This window comes from Lolium rigidum, chromosome 4 (genome assembly GCF_022539505.1).
Source record: "Lolium rigidum isolate FL_2022 chromosome 4, APGP_CSIRO_Lrig_0.1, whole genome shotgun sequence".
Taxonomy (NCBI): domain Eukaryota; kingdom Viridiplantae; phylum Streptophyta; class Magnoliopsida; order Poales; family Poaceae; genus Lolium; species Lolium rigidum.
The window spans coordinates 81,747,598-81,767,401 of NC_061511.1; the positions used below are offsets into that span (position 1 = coordinate 81,747,598).

At 43.9% G+C, this 19,804-nt stretch overlaps 1 protein-coding gene across 1 annotated transcript; it reads right to left on the reverse strand.

Moving 5' to 3' along the window:
- Window positions 1–14,787: 14,787 nt before the first annotated feature.
- On the reverse strand, window positions 14,788–17,195 carry LOC124647297. Its single transcript, XM_047187260.1, has 4 exons — window positions 16,910–17,195; window positions 16,302–16,418; window positions 15,294–15,475; window positions 14,788–14,958 (listed from the first exon to the last, which is right to left on the reverse strand). Exons 1-4 carry the CDS (start codon window positions 17,193–17,195, stop codon window positions 14,827–14,829), a joined length of 717 nt encoding a protein of 238 aa, XP_047043216.1. The 3' UTR covers window positions 14,788–14,826.
- Between the last annotated feature and the right edge of the window lie 2,609 nt (window positions 17,196–19,804).

Genomic DNA, 19,804 nt, shown 5'->3' on the forward strand with positions numbered 1-19,804 from the left:
GTACAATGTGTTGTATAATGACTACTTCGTAGATCATGCACAACATGATCATCGAGGATGACCGCAAGGCTTGTGTGATCATGCACAACATGATCATCGAGGATGACCGCAAGAAATGCCAGGATACATGTTGGTCCCTATGAGTGTCAGGACCCTCTTGCGGAGGTTGATCATGACTTGCTTGCAGATTTTGCTGATTTCCTCGCCATGCACGCAGAGATCCGTGACAGCAATGTTCACGATCAACTTCAAGCTGATCTCGTTGAGTGGAGGGTCAAAGGATTATCAGCAAATGTCGCGGCACCTTGATCTAGCCCCATTTATTACATTTGTTTCGTTGTTTTATTGTTTGTTGTATTTTTGAAAACCCTTTAAAAAAAATTGGGGGCGGCGTTTGGGGGACGCAACTGGGGAGCGGCGTTTGGGGACGCAACTGGGGAGCGGCGTCCTCCAAACGCGGCACGAACAAAATGTTAGATGTATATATCTGTATATTATAGTTTCCCCATATGTTAGGGGGCTTTCTGCATATGTCCACCTGTACATGTACTATATATTATGGCCTTTGGCCCCCTGGTAATACAACAAGTATATTGCCCTAACATGGTATCAGAGCAAAGTTGATCCTCTAATTCCCGGCCGACGTTTCTTGTTCCGTCGCTGTCCGTCCTCCGTTCTCGATCTGGCCGGCAGCCGGCTCGATCTCCTTCGCCTGGGCTGCTCTCCTTCAACCCCCGTCCGACTCTGCCCCGCCCCGCCCGCTCGATCTCGCTGCTCTCCTTCAACCCCTGTCCGACTCTGCCCCGCCCCGCCCGCTCGATCTCGCCAGACTCTGCCCCGCGACGCCTTGTCTCCCGCAAACGCCAGGCTGATTCCGCTCCCTGACGCCGCGTGAGATCGCCCGTCTGGTGCTTCGATCCGGCCAGATCGCCCGCGTGAGGCCAGTGCTGCTTCGCTGCTGCTTCTCCTGCTTCAATCTCCAAGGCCCGCCCGCGTAAGGCTGCCGATCTCCCTGGCTGCAATCTTCCCAGGCTACCGATCAGGCTACCGATCTCCCTCTTGAGTTGACTTCCAAAAAAAAAAAAAAAAAGAGAAAAAAAAAAGCAAAAAAAAATGTCTTCCTCGGGCTATGTTGCGATTCCTCGCTGCCCGGTGATCTTTGATGGCGCAAATTACCCTGATTTCGCTGCCTTCATGCGCGTCCACATGCGCGGTCTTCGTCTTTGGGGCGTTCTTTCTGGCGAGGTCTCATGTCCGCCGCGCCCGTTGCTCCTACGGTGCTCGTTGCACCGCCACCTGTTGCCCTTGCCCCCGATGCTACTCGGGCGGATAAGGATGCAGCCCAAGAGTGCCGATGACACCGCTCCGGCTGATTATGACCGGAAGGTCCAGGACCACTCTACCGCCGTTGCGACTTACCGGCTGGATCTCACCGAGTACACTCGGTGGATAGATGAGGATGCTCGTGCTGCTGCTGTTCTCACCTCCGAGTGTTCTTCCTCGGTATGTCGCTGAGTTTATGGGTCTTCCCACCGCCGCCGCTCAGTGGGCTTTTCTTCGTCAGCGTTATCAGCCGTCTGGGGATGCTCTCTACCTGTCTGTGGTCCGCCAGGAGCATGCCCTTCATCAGGGTGATTCTACTATTGATGAGTTCTACACTCGGAGTGCTGCTATTTGGCGTCGCCTTGATTCTCTCCGTACAGCCGTGTGTGCCACCTGTCCCCGCCGTTCGACCGTGCGCGCGGATCCGGAGTTTCAGCGCGTTTTGAGTTCTTGTCGCGGCTCCGTAAGGAGTTTGAGCCGCGTCGGGCCCAGCTGCTTGCCCGTGGTCGTGTTCCGCTCTCTGAGGTACTTGCTGAGCTTCGTGCTGAGGAGACTCGTCTTCGTGGTGCTGGTCTTCTTGAGGTTCCCTCTCGTTCTTGCTGCTCGTGGCCCTCCTGTGCCGTCTGCTCGTGGACCTCCTATGCCGTTGGCTTCGTTGCGGCCTCCGGCACAGCCGATACTTCATACTCCTCCATTCCAGGGTCAGCGTCAGCCCCAGCAGCCTCGTGGTTCGACGTCACCTCCTTGCACCTACTGTGGCAGGCCTGGCCACACTATCTCTACTTGCTGGCAGTGGGATCCCAGCTTACGCCCGTGATACGTCTCCAACGTATCGATAATTTCTTATGTTCCATGCTACTTTATTGATGATACCTACATGTTTTATGCACATTATATGTCATATTTATGCATTTTCTGGAACTAACCTATTAACAAGATGCCGAAGAGCCAGCTTGTTGTTTTCTCGCTGTTTTTGGTTTCGAAATCCTAGTAAGGAAATATTCTCGGAATTGGACGAAATCTTCGCCCGGGGTCCTATTTTTGCACGAAGCTTCCGGAAGACCGAAGAGATAACGAAGTGGGGCCACGAGGTGGCCGGACCACGTGGCGGCGCGGCCCGGCCCCCGGCCGCACCACCCCGTCATCCGGGCCCCTCGTGTGGCCCCCACGTTGCCCTTCCGCCTACTTAAAGCCTCCGTCGCGAAAACCCCAGTACCGAGAGCCACGATACGGAAAACCTTCCAGAGACGCCGCCGCCGCGAATCCCATCTCGGGGGATTCAGGAGATCGCCTCCGGCACCCTGCCGGGGAGGGGATTCATCTCCCGGAGGACTCTACACCGCCATGGTCGCCTCCGGAGTGATGAGTGAGTAGTTCACCCCTGGACTATGGGTCCATAGCAGTAGCTAGATAGTCGTCTTCTCCTTGTTGTGCTTCATTGTTGGATCTTGTGAGCTGCCTAACATGATCAAGATCATCTATATGTAATTCTATATGTTGTGTTTGTCGGGATCCGATGGATAGAGAGTACTATGATTATGGTGATTATCAATCTATTGTTTATGTGTTGTTTATGATCTTGCATGCTCTCCGTTATTAGTAGAGGCTCCGGCCAAGTTTGTACTCTTAACTCCAAGAGGGAGTATTTATGCTCGATAGTGGGTTCATGCCTTCATTGACACCTGGGACAAGTGACGTAAAGTTCTAAGGTTGTGATGTGCTGTTGCCACTAGGGATAAAACATTGATTCTATGTCTAAGGATGTAGTTGTCGATTACATTACGCACCATACTTAATGCAATTGTCTCGTTGCTTAGCAACTTAATACTGAATGGGGTTCGGATGATAACCTCGAAGGTGGACTTTTTAGGCATAGATGCAGCTTGGATGGCGGTCTATGTACTTTGTCGTAATGCCCAATTAAATCTCACTATATTTATCATATCATGTATATGCATTGTTATGCCTTTCTCTATTTGTCAATTGCCCGACTGTAATTTGTTCACCCAACATGCTTTTATCTTATGGGAGAGACACCTCTAGTGAACTGTGGACCCCGGTCCTATTCTTTACATAGCATACAATCTATCGCAATTGTGTTTACTTGTTTTCTTTGCAAACATCTTCCACTCGATACGCTTAATCCTTTGTTACAGCAAGCCGGTGAGATTGACAACCTCACTGTTTCGTTGGGACAAAGTACTTGGGTTGTGTTGTGCAGGTTCCACGTTGGCGCCGGAATCCCTGGTGTTGCGCCGCATCACATTTCGCGACCATCAACCTTCAACGTGCTTCTTGGCTCCTACTGGTTCGATTAAACCTTGGTTTCTTTCTGAGGGAAAACTTGCTACTGTGCGCATCATACCTTCCTCTTGCGGTTCCCAACGAACGTGTGAGTTACACACCATCAAGCTCTTTTTCTGGCGCCGTTGCCGGGGAGATCAAGACACGCTGCAAGGGGAGTCTCCACTTCTCAATCTCTTTACTTTGTTTTTGTCTTGCTTTATTTTATTTACTACTTTGTTTGCTGCACCTAAACAAAACACAAAAAAATTAGTTGCTAGTTTTACTTTATTTACTGTCTTGCTCACTATATCAAAAACACAAAAAAATTAGTTACTTGCATTTTCTTTATCTAGTTTGCTTTATTTACTGTTGCTAAAATGAATACCCCTGAAAATACTAAGTTGTGTGACTTCACAAATGCAAATAATAATGATTTCCTATGCACACCTATTGCTCCACCTGCTACTACAGCAGAATTCTTTGAAATTAAACCCGCTTTATCGAACTTGGTTATGAGAGATCAATTTTCCGGTGTTAGTTCCGATGATGCTGCTGCCCATCTCAATAATTTTGTTGAACTTTGTGAAATGCAAAAGTATAAAGATGTAGATGGTGATATTATTAAATTGAAAGTGTTTCCTTTCTCATTAAGAGGAAGAGCTAAAGATTGGTTGCTATCTTTGCCTAAGAATAGTATTGATTCATGGACTAAATGCAAGGATGCTTTTATTGGTAGATATTATCCTCCCGCTAAAATTATATCTTTGAGAAGTAGCATAATGAATTTTAAGCAATTAGATACTGAACATGTTGCTCAAGCATGGGAGAGAATGAAAACTTTGGTAAAGAATTGCCCAACCCATGGACTGACTACTTGGATGATCATCCAAACCTTCTATGCAGGACTAAATTTTTCTTCGCGGAATTTATTGGATTCAGCTGCTGGAGGTACCTTTATGTCCACCACATTGGGGGCGGCTACAAAACTTCTTGATGATATGATGATAAATTACTCTGAGTGGCACACGGAAAGAGCTCCACAAGGTAAGAAGGTAAATTCTGTTGAAGAAACCTCTTCCTTGAATGATAAGATTGATGTGATTATGTCTATGCTTGTGAATGGTAGATCTAATGTTGATCCAAATAATGTTCCTTTAGCTTCATTGGTTGCTCAAGAAGAAAATGTTGATGTGAATTTCATTAAAAATAATAATTTCAACAACAATGCTTATAGGAACAACTCTGGTAATAACTATAGGCCATATCCTTCTGCTAATGGTAATGGTTATGGTAATTCTTATGGGAATTCTTACAACAATAATAGGAATGTACCCTCTGGTCTTGAAGCTATGCTTAAAGAATTTATTAGTACACAAACTGCTTTTAACAAATCTGTTGAGGAAAAGCTTGATAAAATTGATATTATTGCTTCTAGAGTTGATAGGCTTGCCTCTGATTTTAATCTTTTAAAATTGAAAGTTATGCCTAATAATGATATTGATAATAAGATTACTACTACAGCAAATGCCATCCAAGTTAGAATTAATGAGAATATAAGATTAATGGCTGAATTGCGTGCTAGGTGGGATAGAGAAGAAAATGAAAAACTAGCTAAAGAGAATAATGTAGCTAAAGTTTGGACTATTACCACCATTAGTAATGATAATGATTCACATGTTGCTGCACCTCCTACTATCAATGGTAAAATAATTGGTGTTGGCAATGTTTCTACTCCTAGTGCAAAGCGTACAAAATTGCCTGAAATTGCTAAAACTCGTTGAAACCGCTTGTGATAAAACTGCTGAAATTTTTTCCAACCTTGGGAACAATGATCCCATTGCTGTAGCTCATAATGATTTAGATTTTGATGATTGCCACATCTCTGAAGTTATAAAGTTCTTACAAAAACTTGCTAAAAGTCCTAATGCTAGTGCTATAAATTTAGCCTTTACAAAACATATTACAAATGCTCTCATAAAAGCTAGAGAAGAGAAACTAAAACTTGAAACTTCTATTCCTAGAAAGTTAGAAGATGGTTGGGAGCCCATCATTAAAATGAAATTCAATGACTTTGAATGTAATGCTTTATGTGATCTTGGTGCAAGTATTTCTGTTATGCCTAAAAAGATTTATGATATGGTTGACTTGCCACCATTGAAGAATTGTTATTTGGATGTTAATCTTGCCGATAATGTTAAAAAGAAACCTTTGGGGCGGATTGATAATGTGCATATTACGGTTAACAATAACCTTTTCCCCGTTGATTTTGTTGTCTTGGATATCGAATGTAATGCATCTTGTCCTATTGTATTGGGAAGACCTTTTCTTCGAACTGTTGGTGTTGTTATTGATATGAGGGAAGGTAATATTAAATATCAATTTCCTCTCAAGAAAGGTATGGAACACTTCCCTAGAAATATAATGAAGTTGCCTTTTGATTCTATTATTAGAACAAGCTATGATGTTGATGCTTCTACTCTTGATGTTACTTGATTTGCACTTTCTGCGCCTAGCTGAAAGGCGTTAAAGAAAAGCGCTTATGGGAGACAACCCATGTTTTTACTACAGCAATTTTTTGTTTTGTTGAGTCTTGGAAGCTGTTTACTACTGTAGCAACCTCTCCTTATCATGTTTTTGTGCCAAGTAAAGTTTCTATGTCAAAGTTGATGTTATATTTGGGATCGCTGCGCAGAAACAGCATTGCTGTCTGTCACGAATCTGGGCACAGTCCTCTGTAGAAAATTCGAAAAAATCTGCCAATTTACGAGCGTGATCCTCAGATATGTACGCAACTTTCATTAGTTTTGAGTTTTTCCATTTGAGCAAGTCTGGTGCCAGCTTTAAATTCGTCTTTACGGACTGTTCTGTTTTTGACAGATTCTGCCTTTTATTTCGCATTGCCTCTTTTGCTATGTTGGATTTATTTCTTTGATCCATTAATGTCCAGTAGCTTTATGCAATGTCCAGAAGTGTAAAGAATGATTGTGTCACCTCTGAATGTGTGAATTATTAATTGTGCACTAACCCTCTAATGAGTTTGCTTAAAGTTTGGTGTGAAGGAAGTTTTCAAGGGTCAAGAGAGGAGTATGATATACTATGATCAAGTGGAGTGAAAGCTCTAAGCTTGGGGATGACCCCGTGGTTCACCCCTGCATATTTTAAGAAGACTCAAGCGTCTAAGCTTGGGGATGCCCAAGGCATCCCCTTCTTCATCGACAACATCATCAGGTTCCTCCCCCGAAACTATATTTTTATTCAATCACATCTTGTGTTCTTTACTTGGAGCGTCGGTTTGTTTTTGTTTTTGTTTTTGTTTGAATAAGATGGATCCTAGCATTCACTTTGTGGGAGAGAGACACGCTCCGCTGTTGCATATGGACAAATATGTCCTTAGGCTTTACTCATAATGTTCAAGGCGAAGTTTCTTCTTCGTTAAATTGTTATATGGTTGGAATTGGAAAATGCTACATGTAGTAATTCTAAAATGTCTTGGATAATGTGATACTTGGCAATTGTTGTGCTCATGTTTAAGCTCTTGCATCATATGCTTTGCACCCACTAATGAAGAAATACATAGAGCTTGCTAAAATTTGATTTGCATATTTGGTCTCTCCAAGGTCTAGATAATATCTAGTATTGAGTTTTCAACAACAAGGAAGACGGTGTAGAGTCTTATAATGTTTACAATATGTCTTTTATGTGAGTTTTGCTGCACTTGTTCATCCTTGAGTTTGCTTCAAATAACCTTGCTAGCCTAAACCTTGTATCGAGAGGGAATACTTCTCATGCATCCAAAATCCTTGAGCCAACTACTATGCATTTGTGTCCACCATACCTACCTACTACATGGTATTTCTCCGCCATTCCAAAGTAAATTGCTTGAGTGCTACCTTTAAAATTCCATCATTCACCTTTGCAATATATAGCTCATGGGACAAAATAGCCTTAAAAACTATCGTAGTATTGAATATGTACTTATGCACTTTATCTTTTATTAAGTTGCTTGTTGTGCGATAACCATGCTTCGGGGAACGCCATCAACTATTGTTGAATATCATGTGAGTTGCTATGCATGTCCGTCTTGTCCGAAGGATCTATCATTTTAGTGGTTGGAGCATGCAAAATTGTTAGAGAAGAACATTGGGCCGCTAACTAAAGCCATGAATCATGGTTGAAGTTTCAGTTTTGGACATATATCCTCAATCTCATATGAGAATAATAATCATTGCTACATGCCTATGCATTTAAGAGGAGTCCATTATCTGTTGTCCATGTTGTCCCGGTATGGATGTCTAAGTTGAGAATAATCAAAAGCGAGAAATCCAAAATGCGAGCATTCTCCTTAGCCCTTTGTACAGGCGGCATGGAGGTACCCCTTTGTGACACTTGGTTGAAACATGGCATGCAAAGATCCGGTAGTCCAAGCTAAGTAGGACGAGGTGCGGGCACTATTAGTATACTATGCATGAGGCTTGCAACTTGTAAGATATAATTTACATAACTCATATACTTTATTACTACCGTTGACAAAATTGTTTCATGTTTTCAAAATAAAAGCTCTAGCACAAATACAGCAATCGATGCTTTCCTCTTTGAAGGACCATTCTTTTACTTTTATTGTTGAGTCAGTTTACCTATCTCCTTCCACCTAAGAAGCAAACACTTGTGTGAACTGTGCATTGATTCCTACATACTTGCATATTGCACTTGTTATACTACTTTATGTTGACAATATCCATGAGATATACATGTTATAAGTTGAAAGCAACCGCTGAAACTTAATCTTCCTTTGTGTTGCTTCAACACCTTTACTTTGATTTATTGCTTTATGAGTTAACTCTTATGCAAGACTTATTGATGCTTGTCTTGAAGTACTATTCATGAATAGTCTTTGCTATATGATTCACTTGTTTACTCATGTCATTACTTTTGCTTTGATCGCTGCATTCATTACATATGTTTACAAATAGTATGATCAAGATTATGATGGCATGTCACTTCATAAATTATCTTTGTTATCGTTTTACCTGCTCGGGACGAGCAGAACTAAGCTTGGGGATGCTGATACGTCTCCAACGTATCGATAATTTCTTATGTTCCATGCTACTTTATTGATGATACCTACATGTTTTATGCACATTATATGTCATATTTATGCATTTTCCGGAACTAACCTATTAACAAGATGCCGAAGAGCCGCTTGTCGTTTTCTGCTGTTTTTGGTTTCAGAAATCCTAGTAAGGAAATATTCTCGGAATTGGACGAAATCTTCGCCCGTGGTCCTATTTTTGCACGAAGCTTCCAGAAGACCGAAGAGATAACGAAGTGGGGCCACGAGGTGGCCAGACCACAGGGCGGCGCGGCCTGGCCCCTGGCCGCGCCACCCTGTCATCTGGGCCCCTCGTGTGGCCCCCCACGTTGCCCTTCCGCCTACTTAAAGCTTCCGTCGCGAAAACCCCAGTACCGAGAGCCACGATACGGAAAACCTTCCAGAGACGCCGCCGCCGCGAATCCCATCTCGGGGGATTCAGGAGATCGCCTCCGGCACCCTGCCGGAGAGGGGATTCATCTCCCGGAGGACTCTACACCGCCATGGTCGCCTCCGGAGTGATGAGTGAGTAGTTCACCCCTGGACTATGGGTCCATAGCAGTAGCTAGATGGTCGTCTTCTCCTTGTTGTGTTTCATTGTTGGATCTTGTGAGCTGCCTAACATGATCAAGATCATCTATATGTAATTCTATATGTTGTGTTTGTCGGGATCCGATGGATAGAGAGTACTATGATTATGGTGATTATCAATCTATTGTTTATGTGTTATTTATGATCTTGCATGCTCTCCATTATTAGTAGAGGCTCTGGCCAAGTTTGTACTCTTAACTCCAAGAGGGAGTATTTATGCTCGATAGTGGGTTCATGCCTTCATTGACACCTGGGACAGTGATGTAAAGTTCTAAGGTTGTGATGTGCTCGTTGCCACTAGGGATAAAACATTGATTCTATGTCTAAGGATGTAGTTGTCGATTACATTACGCACCATACTTAATGCAATTGTCCGTTGCTTAGCAACTTAATACCGAATGGGGTTCGGATGATAACCTCGAAGGTGGACTTTTTAGGCATAGATGCAGTTGGATGGCGGTCTATGTACTTTGTCGTAATGCCCAATTAAATCTCACTATATTTATCATATCATGTATATGCATTGTTATGCCTTTCTCTATTTGTCAATTGCCCGACCGTAATTTGTTCACCCAACATGCTTTTATCTTATGGGAGAGACACCTCTAGTGAACCGTGGACCCCGGTCCTATTCTTTACATAGCATACAATCTATCGCAATTGTGTTTACTCGTTTCTTTGCAAACATCTTCCACTCGATACGCTTAATCCTTTGTTACTGAGCAAGCCGGTGAGATTGACAACCTCACTCGTTTCGTTGGGACAAAGTACTTGGGTTGTGTTGTGCAGGTTCCACGTTGGCGCCGGAATCCCCGGTGTTGCGCCGCATCACATTTCGCGACCATCAACCTTCAACGTGCTTCTTGGCTCCTACTCGGTTCGATTAAACCTTGGTTTCTTTCCGAGGGAAAACTTGCTACCGTGCGCATCATACCTTCCTCTTGGGGTTCCCAACGAACGTGTGAGTTACACGCCATCAGCCCCGCCGCATCTTACTCGTCGTCGTGCTGGTTCTTCAGGATCTTCTCGCTGTTGCGCTATCCGATCGGGACATTATCCGTGGTCTTCGTGGTCCGCTCGCCGGTACGAGCTCTTCCTCGACGGGTACCGCCGGTTCCGTGCCCGGCTCTTCCGGCACCGCGCGACCACCACCTTCCACACGATCGAGTACGTCATCCCCGTGGTATCCGGATTCCGGAGCTTCTTTTCATATGACCTCTGCGTCTTCTATTCTTTCTCGCTCTTCGCTCTCTTGTTTCGCCCGTTCGTGTTATCACGGCTGATGGTACCTCTCTCCCTGTTTCCAGTCGAGGCACCCTTTCTACTACCTCTTTCTCTCGTTCCCGATGTTTCTCATGTTCCTAGTCTTAAGATGAATCTGTTTTCCGCTAGTCGCCTATCGATTCTGGTTGTAGCGTCATTCTTGATGCTGATTCTTGTGCTCGTTCAGGACCGCCGTACACATGCCCCGGTTGGAGCTGGCCCTCGCAGCCTTGAGTCCCCGGGGCTCTGGGAGTTAGATTGGCTTCGCGTTCCTTCTACCGCCACTTCATCTACCGGTTCTCCTCGCGGTTGCCGATTCCGTCACTCGGATCTTTTCAGCAGTGGCATCATCGGCTGGGTCACCTCTGTGGCTCCCGTTTATCGTCATTAGTTCGTCGTGGTCTTCTGGGGTTTGTCTCAGGAGACGTGTCTTTGCATTCGTGTCAGGGTTGTAGGCTAGGCAAACAGATTCAGCTTCCCTATCCTACTAGTGCGTCCGTATCTCGGCGACCTTTTGATTTAGTTCATTCGGATGTTTGGGGTCCGGCTCCCTTTCCTTCGAAAGGGGGTCATCGATACTATATTTTGTTTATTGATGATTTTTCGCGATACACCTGGTTGTTTCTTATGCACTCTCGCAGTGAGGTGCTTTCTATTTATCAGCGTTTTGCAGCCATGATTCGTACTTAGTATTCCACGCCTATTCGTGTGTTTCGTGCTGACTCTGCAGGAGAGTATATCTCCCAGCACCTGCGTGGTGTTCTTGCTGAGCAGGGCACCCTTGCCCAGTTCTCATGTCCCGGAGCCCATGCTCAAAATGGTGTCGCCGAGCGTAAGCATCGTCATATTCTTGAGACTACCCGTGCTATGATGATTGCTTCCTCTCTTCCACCGCATTTCTGGGCTGAGGCTGTCGCTACGTCGACTTACCTCATTAACATTCAGCCTTCTGCTGCCCTTCAAGGTGGCATTCCTCTCGAGCGTCTTTCCGGTTGCTCTCCGGATTACTCGACACTTCGTTTATTTGGTTGCGTTTGCTATGTTCTTCTCCCTCCTCGCGATCGCACCAAGCTGACCGCTCGATCCGTTGAGTGTGTTTTTCTCGGATACGAGTGATGAGCATAAGGGCTATCGCTGTTGGGACCCCGTTGGTCGTCGGATGCGCATCTCTCGTGATGTCACGTTTGATGAGACGCGTCCCTTCTATCCTCGTCCCACCTCGGGTACTTACCCGGTGGATGATATCTCTTTTCTTCTTTTTCCGGATGCACCCCCCGCTATCCCGTCTCCTCCCCTCCTAGTCCTGATGTGCCCCCTTCGGCGCCGTCCTCTCCTCCGTCTAGTCCACCTAGTACTCCTCGTTCTCCGGCTTCGGATCCTTCTGATGCTGTCCCTTCTTCCACTTCTTCTGATGAGTTGTCCTCTGCTGATGACCTTCCTCCTTCATGGCCTGTCCGTCAGCGTCGTGCTCCAGCTCGTTACTCTCCTAGTCAGTATGGTCTCTCTGTCGTTTCCGAGCCGACTTCTTATCGGGATGCCGAGCGTCATCCTGAATGGCAGCTTGCCATGGCTGAGGAGATCGTTGCGCTTGAGCGCACTGGCACTTGGGATCTTGTTTCTCCACCTTCTGGTGTTCGTCCTATCACGTGTAAGTGGGTCTATAAAATTAAGACTCGTTCTGATGGATCTCTTGAGCGCTATAAAGCGCGTCTTGTGGCTCGTGGCTTTCAGCAGGAGCACGGCCGTGACTATGATGAGACTTTTGCCCCCGTGGCTCATATGACTCACCGTGCGTACCCTTCTTGCTGTTGCTTCTGCTCGCCGCCGGTCCGTCTCCCGCCTTGATGTTCGAATGCTTTTCTTAATGGCGAGTTGAGTGAGGAGGTTTACATTCAGCCTCCTCCCGGGTATTCTGTTCCCGATGGGATGATTTGTCGTCTTCGACGTTCTCTCTATGGTCTCAAACAGTGCCCTCGTGCTCTGGTTTGGGCGCTTTGCTTCGTGGTGACTCGCTGCTGGTTTCTCTCCTAGTCTTCATGATCCAAGCACTTTTCGTTCACACTTCTCCTCGTGGACGTACTCTTCTTCTTCTCTATGTTGATGATATGATCATTACTGGTGATGATCCGGAGTATATTGCCTTTGTCAAGGCTCGTCTTCGTGATCAGTTTCTTATGACTGATCTTGGTCCTCTTCGCTATTTTCTTGGCATTGAGGTTTCCTCCACTTCTGATGGCTTTTCTATCTCTCAGGAAAAGTACATTCAGGATCTTCTTGCTCGTGCTGCTCTTGGGGATGAGCGCACAGTCGATACTCCTATGGAGCTTAATGTTAGATGGAGCTTAATGTTAAGCTTCGTCCTACTGATGGTGATCCTCTTCCTGATCCCACCCGTTATCGCCATCTTGTTGGGAGTCTTGTCTATCTTGCTGTCACTCGTCCTGATATTTCTTATCCTGTTCATATTCTGGAGTCGGCTTGTCTCATCTCCTACCACTGTTCACTATAGTCATCTCCTCCGTGTTCTTCGTTATCTTCGTGGCACGATCACTCGTCGCCTTTTCTTTCCCCGGTCCAGCTCTCTCCGACTCCGGTGCTATTCGGATGCTACGTGGGCGAGTGATCCTACAGATCGTCGTTCGCTTCTGCTTACTGTGTGTTTCTTGGTGGTTCGCTTGTTGCTTGGAAGACGAAGAAACAGGTCGCAGTTTCCCGTTCGAGTGTTGAGGCTGAGTTGCGGGCTATGGCTTTGTTGATTGCTGAGGTGACTTGGTTACGGTGGTTGCTTGCAGATTTTGGGGTCTCCGCTACGACACCCACTCCACTTTTGTCCGACGAGACAGGTGCTATCAGTATTGCACGTGATCCGGTCAAGCATGAGCTGACCAAGCATATCGGTGTTGATGCTTTTTACACACGTGTAGATGATGTTGTTGCGGTTCATTATGTGCCTTCAGATTTGCAGTTGGCGGATTTCTTTACGAAGGCACAGACTCGAGCGCAACATAATTTCTTACTCTCCAAACTCAGTGTTGTGGATCCACCATGAGTTTGAGGGGGGGTGTTAGATGTATATATCTGTATATTATAGTTTCCTCATATGTTAGAGGGCTTTCTGCATATGTCCACCTGTACATGTACTATATATTGTGGCCTTTGACCCCCGGTAATACAACAAGTATATTGCCCTAACACAAAACATGTCCCGCAAACGCTCGATCCGGCGCCGTTTCGGCGCCGTTTGAGGATGCTTTGGAGGATGTAAGTCCATGTTACTCTCTTGTTAGGCTGGGTTCGGGGGCGAGATGCTCGTGCATCGGCTCAACAACTATTGCACCCCGTGTTACAATCATATATGACCTCCATTTTCACATAACATATTTTCTCTTATTATTTCTTCATCGCACATCAAGTGGATACAACCCCATAAGAATTTAGTTTTCTGCCTCTACATACTGGATGGTGGATACTACATACCCATATGTAACTCAGAACGAGATTCCAAACAGAAACTCAACAAAAAAAAGCGACAAGGTTCACGAAACAGAGATAAATAAAAAGCTACCGTGGAAGGACCCCTAGTCCAATGTCCAATGCATGGGCTTCTTTGGATCACAGTATTGCAAAACACAGGAATAGCAAAAAAAACAAAAAACAAAAGATAGAATTGCAAAGTACGAAATAGAGGATTGCAAAATAGAGAAAAACTGCAGAAATATGGCCATTTGGAAGGAACATATAAAAAGTGCCTCGATCCTACGCGAAAGAGTGTAAAAAAGAGGTTGAAATTCCTTTGAGATTGAGGTGTAGAAATGGAATCCGTAGGAAGAACGAATAGACAGAACGAATCAAAATACTACAGATTACCCAGAAAGTTTTACCCCCTCGTATCAGTTCTAACTCATTAGCATTAGCACACAGGAAGTTAATCACAATGAGCGCAATTAATGCAATCTTGTTGAGAAGAATTTCACGTGATCCTCCTATTATAACCATTCCATGCTCGTCAGTAGCTGCAACAGAAACTCAGCACTAATTAGATAAAACCTTGAAGTTCACATAAATATCATAGATGACTGAACAGATCAAGTGCACTGCCGACATTTTTCATGTTCTGCAGCAAATACATTACTAGGTAACTAACTGCATTAGAGATCGTGTAGCCGCAAAGAAGCAACAAAAGGAACGTTAATTTCTTGACTCTGAGACAGCAGTAGATTCTATCTAATTAAGTCCTATCGGCTAGGTATTAACACGGCATAACTTCAGGAGTGCTAGTTGGAATCATCAGCTTCATCTTGTTCAGAAGAAGCGGAAGCGCACCTCTCGGGGCAGTTGCGGTAGTCATGGCCGACTACATACTTGTTACAGAACCTGCACAGCCTTGGATTTCTTGGTGGCTTTGCCTGGTAAACACAAGGATCTACTCAGTAAATAAATAGATACAACCTCTTGTGAGTGGAAAATTATTTTTTATAAGAGGCAACTTGTAATTGGAAGATTTGCTGGCAGCAGTAGAAAATACAACCAGGACCAATACTTGCAGCTTCTATAAATTTATTGCGTTGTAAAAAATGGTTATTATCTAAAAAATTACACATACTGAACAGAAGAATTACAGAGGTTGTTTACTTAATGTACACACTATAGCACCCATTTGAAACTAAATGTTACTATGTCTGTAGAAAGATAAAGATATGACAGAATCATTACCGGCCATTGTTAAAATTCATTTACTTACAGTCTCCTTGTAGTGCTCATTTTCAGCTCTCAACGCTTTGTTCTGCTTCTTCAGGGACTTGTTCTCCTTGTTCTTCAGAAGCAACTCAAGTTCAAGTCTCCGAATCTTTTCAACCTCGAGCTCCTTCGTCTTTTGCACAATCTGCAGCCTCAAAATTTCATTTTCAGCTCTCAGAGACTCCCCTGCATCCATAAAAAAAATATCACTGAGAAATGGCATGGTGAAATTGAAATATGCGAGTACTAAGTAAATAACTTAAAACACCCCATCCTCTGCAAAAACTGCTACAGCCTCCGTTCACTATTACAAGATGTTTTAGATTTTCCAAAAAAAAGATGCATGTATCTAGGCGTGTTTCATCATTTCAGACCGTATATAGTCCACATAGAAATATCGAAAACATCTTATAATAGTGAACGGAGAGACCGAGGGAGAATTTTAGAATACATGGGCGAAACCCCCCACTCTAGCAGATCAAATAAAAGCCCCCCATCCTGCAAATTTCATACATGGTCCTATAAAAACACCCACTTGACCTGTAAACAGACAGGGGGCATAATATGCAGGCTCCTGTATCCCATGAAAAATTGGTGCCACGAAACTTTCAGGTTGCACGCTCCCTGCCGCTGGACCTCACTGCGTCTCAAATCGAGCTCGAACACACCTCAAATCGAGCCCGTCGCCCATACCGATCTCCGAATCAAGGCCATCCATCTCCCTGTCTCGGCCGCCGTCAAAGCTTAATTCGCGTAGTGGCACTGCCGCACTGGTCTCGTTGTAAGAGCAGCGGGGGACGCGTTGCTGTGATGGCCAGGAGGCCATGGCGGGGGATGAGGTGTATCAATATTTGAACATTTCATTTACACGCCGCTCGAAATGCAATCAATCTCATGTACAAGAAAAGACATGCATCCTACTCATGATGAAATTGCATCAGAAGACATGGGCATTGTGCTCTATAAGTACCCAAATTGCAAAAAGGGGTAATTATACCCTGGCAATTTTTACCGTGGATCTCAGTTTCAGTAGCCTCAGGTTTGCTTCGGGTCGCGATTGCTTTCCTCTTCCTCCCAAGCAGAAACCCACGTTTAGTCTGAACATTGCCATCCTGAGAAACCTCCTCTTCTGCATTTCAACAACAATCCATTTGAAGCACCACATCAGAATATCACAGATAGAGCATCAATTCCACTCAAGATGGAACCGTATGGAAAGCATTAATTATACACTGCAGACAGGGCTGATTAGTACCATTTCTTAACTTACATCTATTGTGCAGAAACTGCAGATATTTAAAATTATACTATGCAGCAGCAGCAGCAGTACCACATGCTCTGCTCCTGGAAAATGATGTTCGTCTACAACTGTCTTGGCTGCATACCCTGCGTAATCCCGTTGGCTGGTCATTGATTAGGATTCAAAATGTGGATCCGTCGATTCAGCGGCTTTCGGCACGAAACCCTAGGTCTGCCGCTGGGTGACTAAAAACCCAAAATTCCCCATCTACGACGGATTCTAAAATGGCCACGCGATTTCCCAGATTCGTGCAGCCAAACGAGATGATTGTCCGTGGCGAGAACCGAGTAAAAAGATGATGCGAGAAAAGAGGTAATTACCATCGCCATGACGGGCGGCGCCGCCGCCACCGCTGCCCTGCTCCTCGACGCGCGCGCGGGCGGCCGCCGTCATCTTGCCGTAACTCTCGTTCAACGCCACGCCCGCATTCTGCTCCTCCTCCTGCGCCACCTGCTCGAAATCGGAGTCGGAGTCCACCACCGGCTCCTCCTCCTCAGTATCCTGCTCGTCGTCGTCGACGGGGACGCCGCTGTTGAAGGTATCCCACCACCTACTCACCTCGTCAGGGACGTGGACCGCGCGGACGTCCTTGGCGGTGGCGGCCATGCCGGCGCAGCTGCTGTTTTGCGTTTCCCCTAACTCTTGTTGGATAGAAATGGAAGTTCAGATTGAGAATGATGGTGAACTGCTGGGTAAGCTGATTCAGTTTTTTCTGATTTTCAGCTTTGCCGCTCTTCCCAAGCGGCTCCCCGCCTCCTCGCGGTCACGCCCACGATGCAGTTTCAGTCTAGCACAAAAATAATTAAAATTGTATTTTTTGACGCTGAATAAAATTGTGAAACACCAGTAGAGGAAAACCAAAATGCGCTTGCGACTAGCAAAAAATTTCCTCGGCAAAATGTAATACATTATGGGAAGAACATACGCAAATGTCTCCACTGTAATACATTATGGGAAGAACATACACAAATGTCTCCATTTAGCTCATTAATGTAGAATTATAGTTTATCTTGCACTAGAGAACCAATCTAAGATTGGGTGGTTAGGAGGATGGTTGTACCACCAGTCTACCAATTTTCAAACCTAAGGTTTGACATCTATGTATAAAAGTGGAATATTCATTCAGTGAGAGACGATGTTCCCATCGACAAGGAGTCGTCTGTGGTGACTTCGTCAATTTCAAGATCCAACCCCACACAGAGGTAGGGTGTGTGTACGTAAGTACGTTCATGTGGGTGAGTGTATGCGCATGGACATCTGCCTTTGTACTATATTTCTAAAAAAAAGTTTATATTGCACTATAGGAAATATGTTGTACTATGTACACCGTTGCATTGTTCCTTTTAGTGCTCAACTTTCTCTTTTTGCTGGCTTTTTACGTAATAAATATGATATAGTGCATGCATTCAAATCCCTTTCAAACAAATTATTTTTCATATTTATGTCCATCATATCTACTTATATATGGCATTTTCCACTATTTCAAGCAATTTTGCATATAATATTTTTAGAATTCAAAAAATCTTGTTATTTGTGCGGTGAAGCACAAGCTTGATACACCCTAAGGATTGAATAAAACTACAAAAGTATTGAAAGGAAAATATGAGGGCACAATCCCTCCAAAAAAATGCTAATGGTGGTGAATTAAAAAAATGCAATAGCATTAAAAATCACAATGGTGCAGTGAAGGATAAAAAAAGGTTTATGTTTTAGAAGGTGTATGAAATATTTGTAAGATTGAGGGTGATATTTATTAACTTGTTAACCAGATGCATGCATGCTGACATATGCGATTTTTTTTCATTTGATCTAACAACTAGATGATCTAGATATCATGATATTCTTGTTATGACTATAGTCAGTTCAAAGAGTATGAGACACTTCAAACTCGATGTCAACTAAAGTACATTTATATTTCATATCCATCATCTAATATTTAGGAATTTACAAAGACACATAAGGTGTAAATAAAAGATGCTAATGATAAGAGCAATGAAACTCCATGCATATGATGAACCTTGGCTTGAGCTACAACTTCCAAAAAAATGAGTTATTTATGTTTTTAATCAAGTAAGCTCTAGCATATGTTAATCCCTACTTTTCTGTTTGGGGATACTATCTACTAGTTTGTGAATCAAAAGGCAAATGTTTTAAATAAAATTTAGACCAATGCTCGGGAACAATTCCATTTTGCATAAGCCTCCTTATATTTCACTCATGCACACAAGTTTGCATCATTGTCCATGATATTTTTAAGAAGTAATTTAGCGCATAATATTTTATTGTGTTTTATATTTTTGAAGTTCATGCATGTTACCTATTACTTTATATGATGATTGCTTGGTGTTATTCTTTTTGTAACAAATTATTATACTTTGAGTATAAGTGATTATACTTACTTGATATCTATTGATAATGAACTCCAAAGTTTATGTTTGTTTTTTCATCTTTATGCTCGAGGACAATCATAAGTTAAGCTTGGTGGATATTGATATGTCAGAAAGGTATCCAAAAACATTGTAGCTTATTATGTTATATTCTAGCATATTTATATTTGCATCATAATTAAAGTTTCAGTTAATATTTTATGTTTTATGAGAATTCTCACAGCATCTCTTTATTTAGGTTATAACTCTACGAAGCGGAATTTCATGTTTTTCGAACTTTGCATTCTCATAAGAACATTCCTGAACTCAAAAAGACCTGCAAAAAATACACGCAGGTTTTTATAGAATGAAGAAACTCTGGATGGGCCAAGAGGTGGCATGGAGGGCTATAACATCCCATGTCACGTTCTGACCTTCCATACTGTTTTCACATAAAACCCTCTATGTATAAGTTTTTTCCACAAAATTGCGAAGAGCAGGCCACCATGACAAGTACACCTCAATAGAGACAAATACTTTGCTTTCGTCTAAGATTGGAATGCCGCCGAAGCCACCCTGGTTGGTTGCTCCTTTGAGTCCTCCAACATCATCTCCATCGTCTCATGATGTAGAGGGACTAGTCCACCCTCAGGGTTTGTGGCAGTAGCTTGATATCTCTCTATGTACTATTATTGTTTTACAATCATATATGAGGTGTCCTACATATGATTATAGCCATCTAGAGCTTGGAGTCCCAACAAGTTAATGTACATGTAGCTTGTTGCCATCAAGCCCTCCTACAGCTGTACTTCCACGTGGATCCGGCCTACGTTGTGGATTTGTCGTAGT

Bases quoted from the DNA above. Each gene is read 5' to 3' on its own strand.
- LOC124647297 (XM_047187260.1), bottom strand. From the start codon at position 17,195: ATGGCCGCCACCGCCAAGGACGTCCGCGCGGTCCACGTCCCTGACGAG. The intron at 16,419-16,909 runs GTAATTACCTCT...GTTGAAATGCAG, and splicing joins CGCCGCCCGTCATGGCGATG to AAGAGGAGGTTTCTCAGGAT. The intron at 14,959-15,293 runs GTAAGTAAATGA...TGTGTTTACCAG, and splicing joins ATGAGCACTACAAGGAGACT to GCAAAGCCACCAAGAAATCC.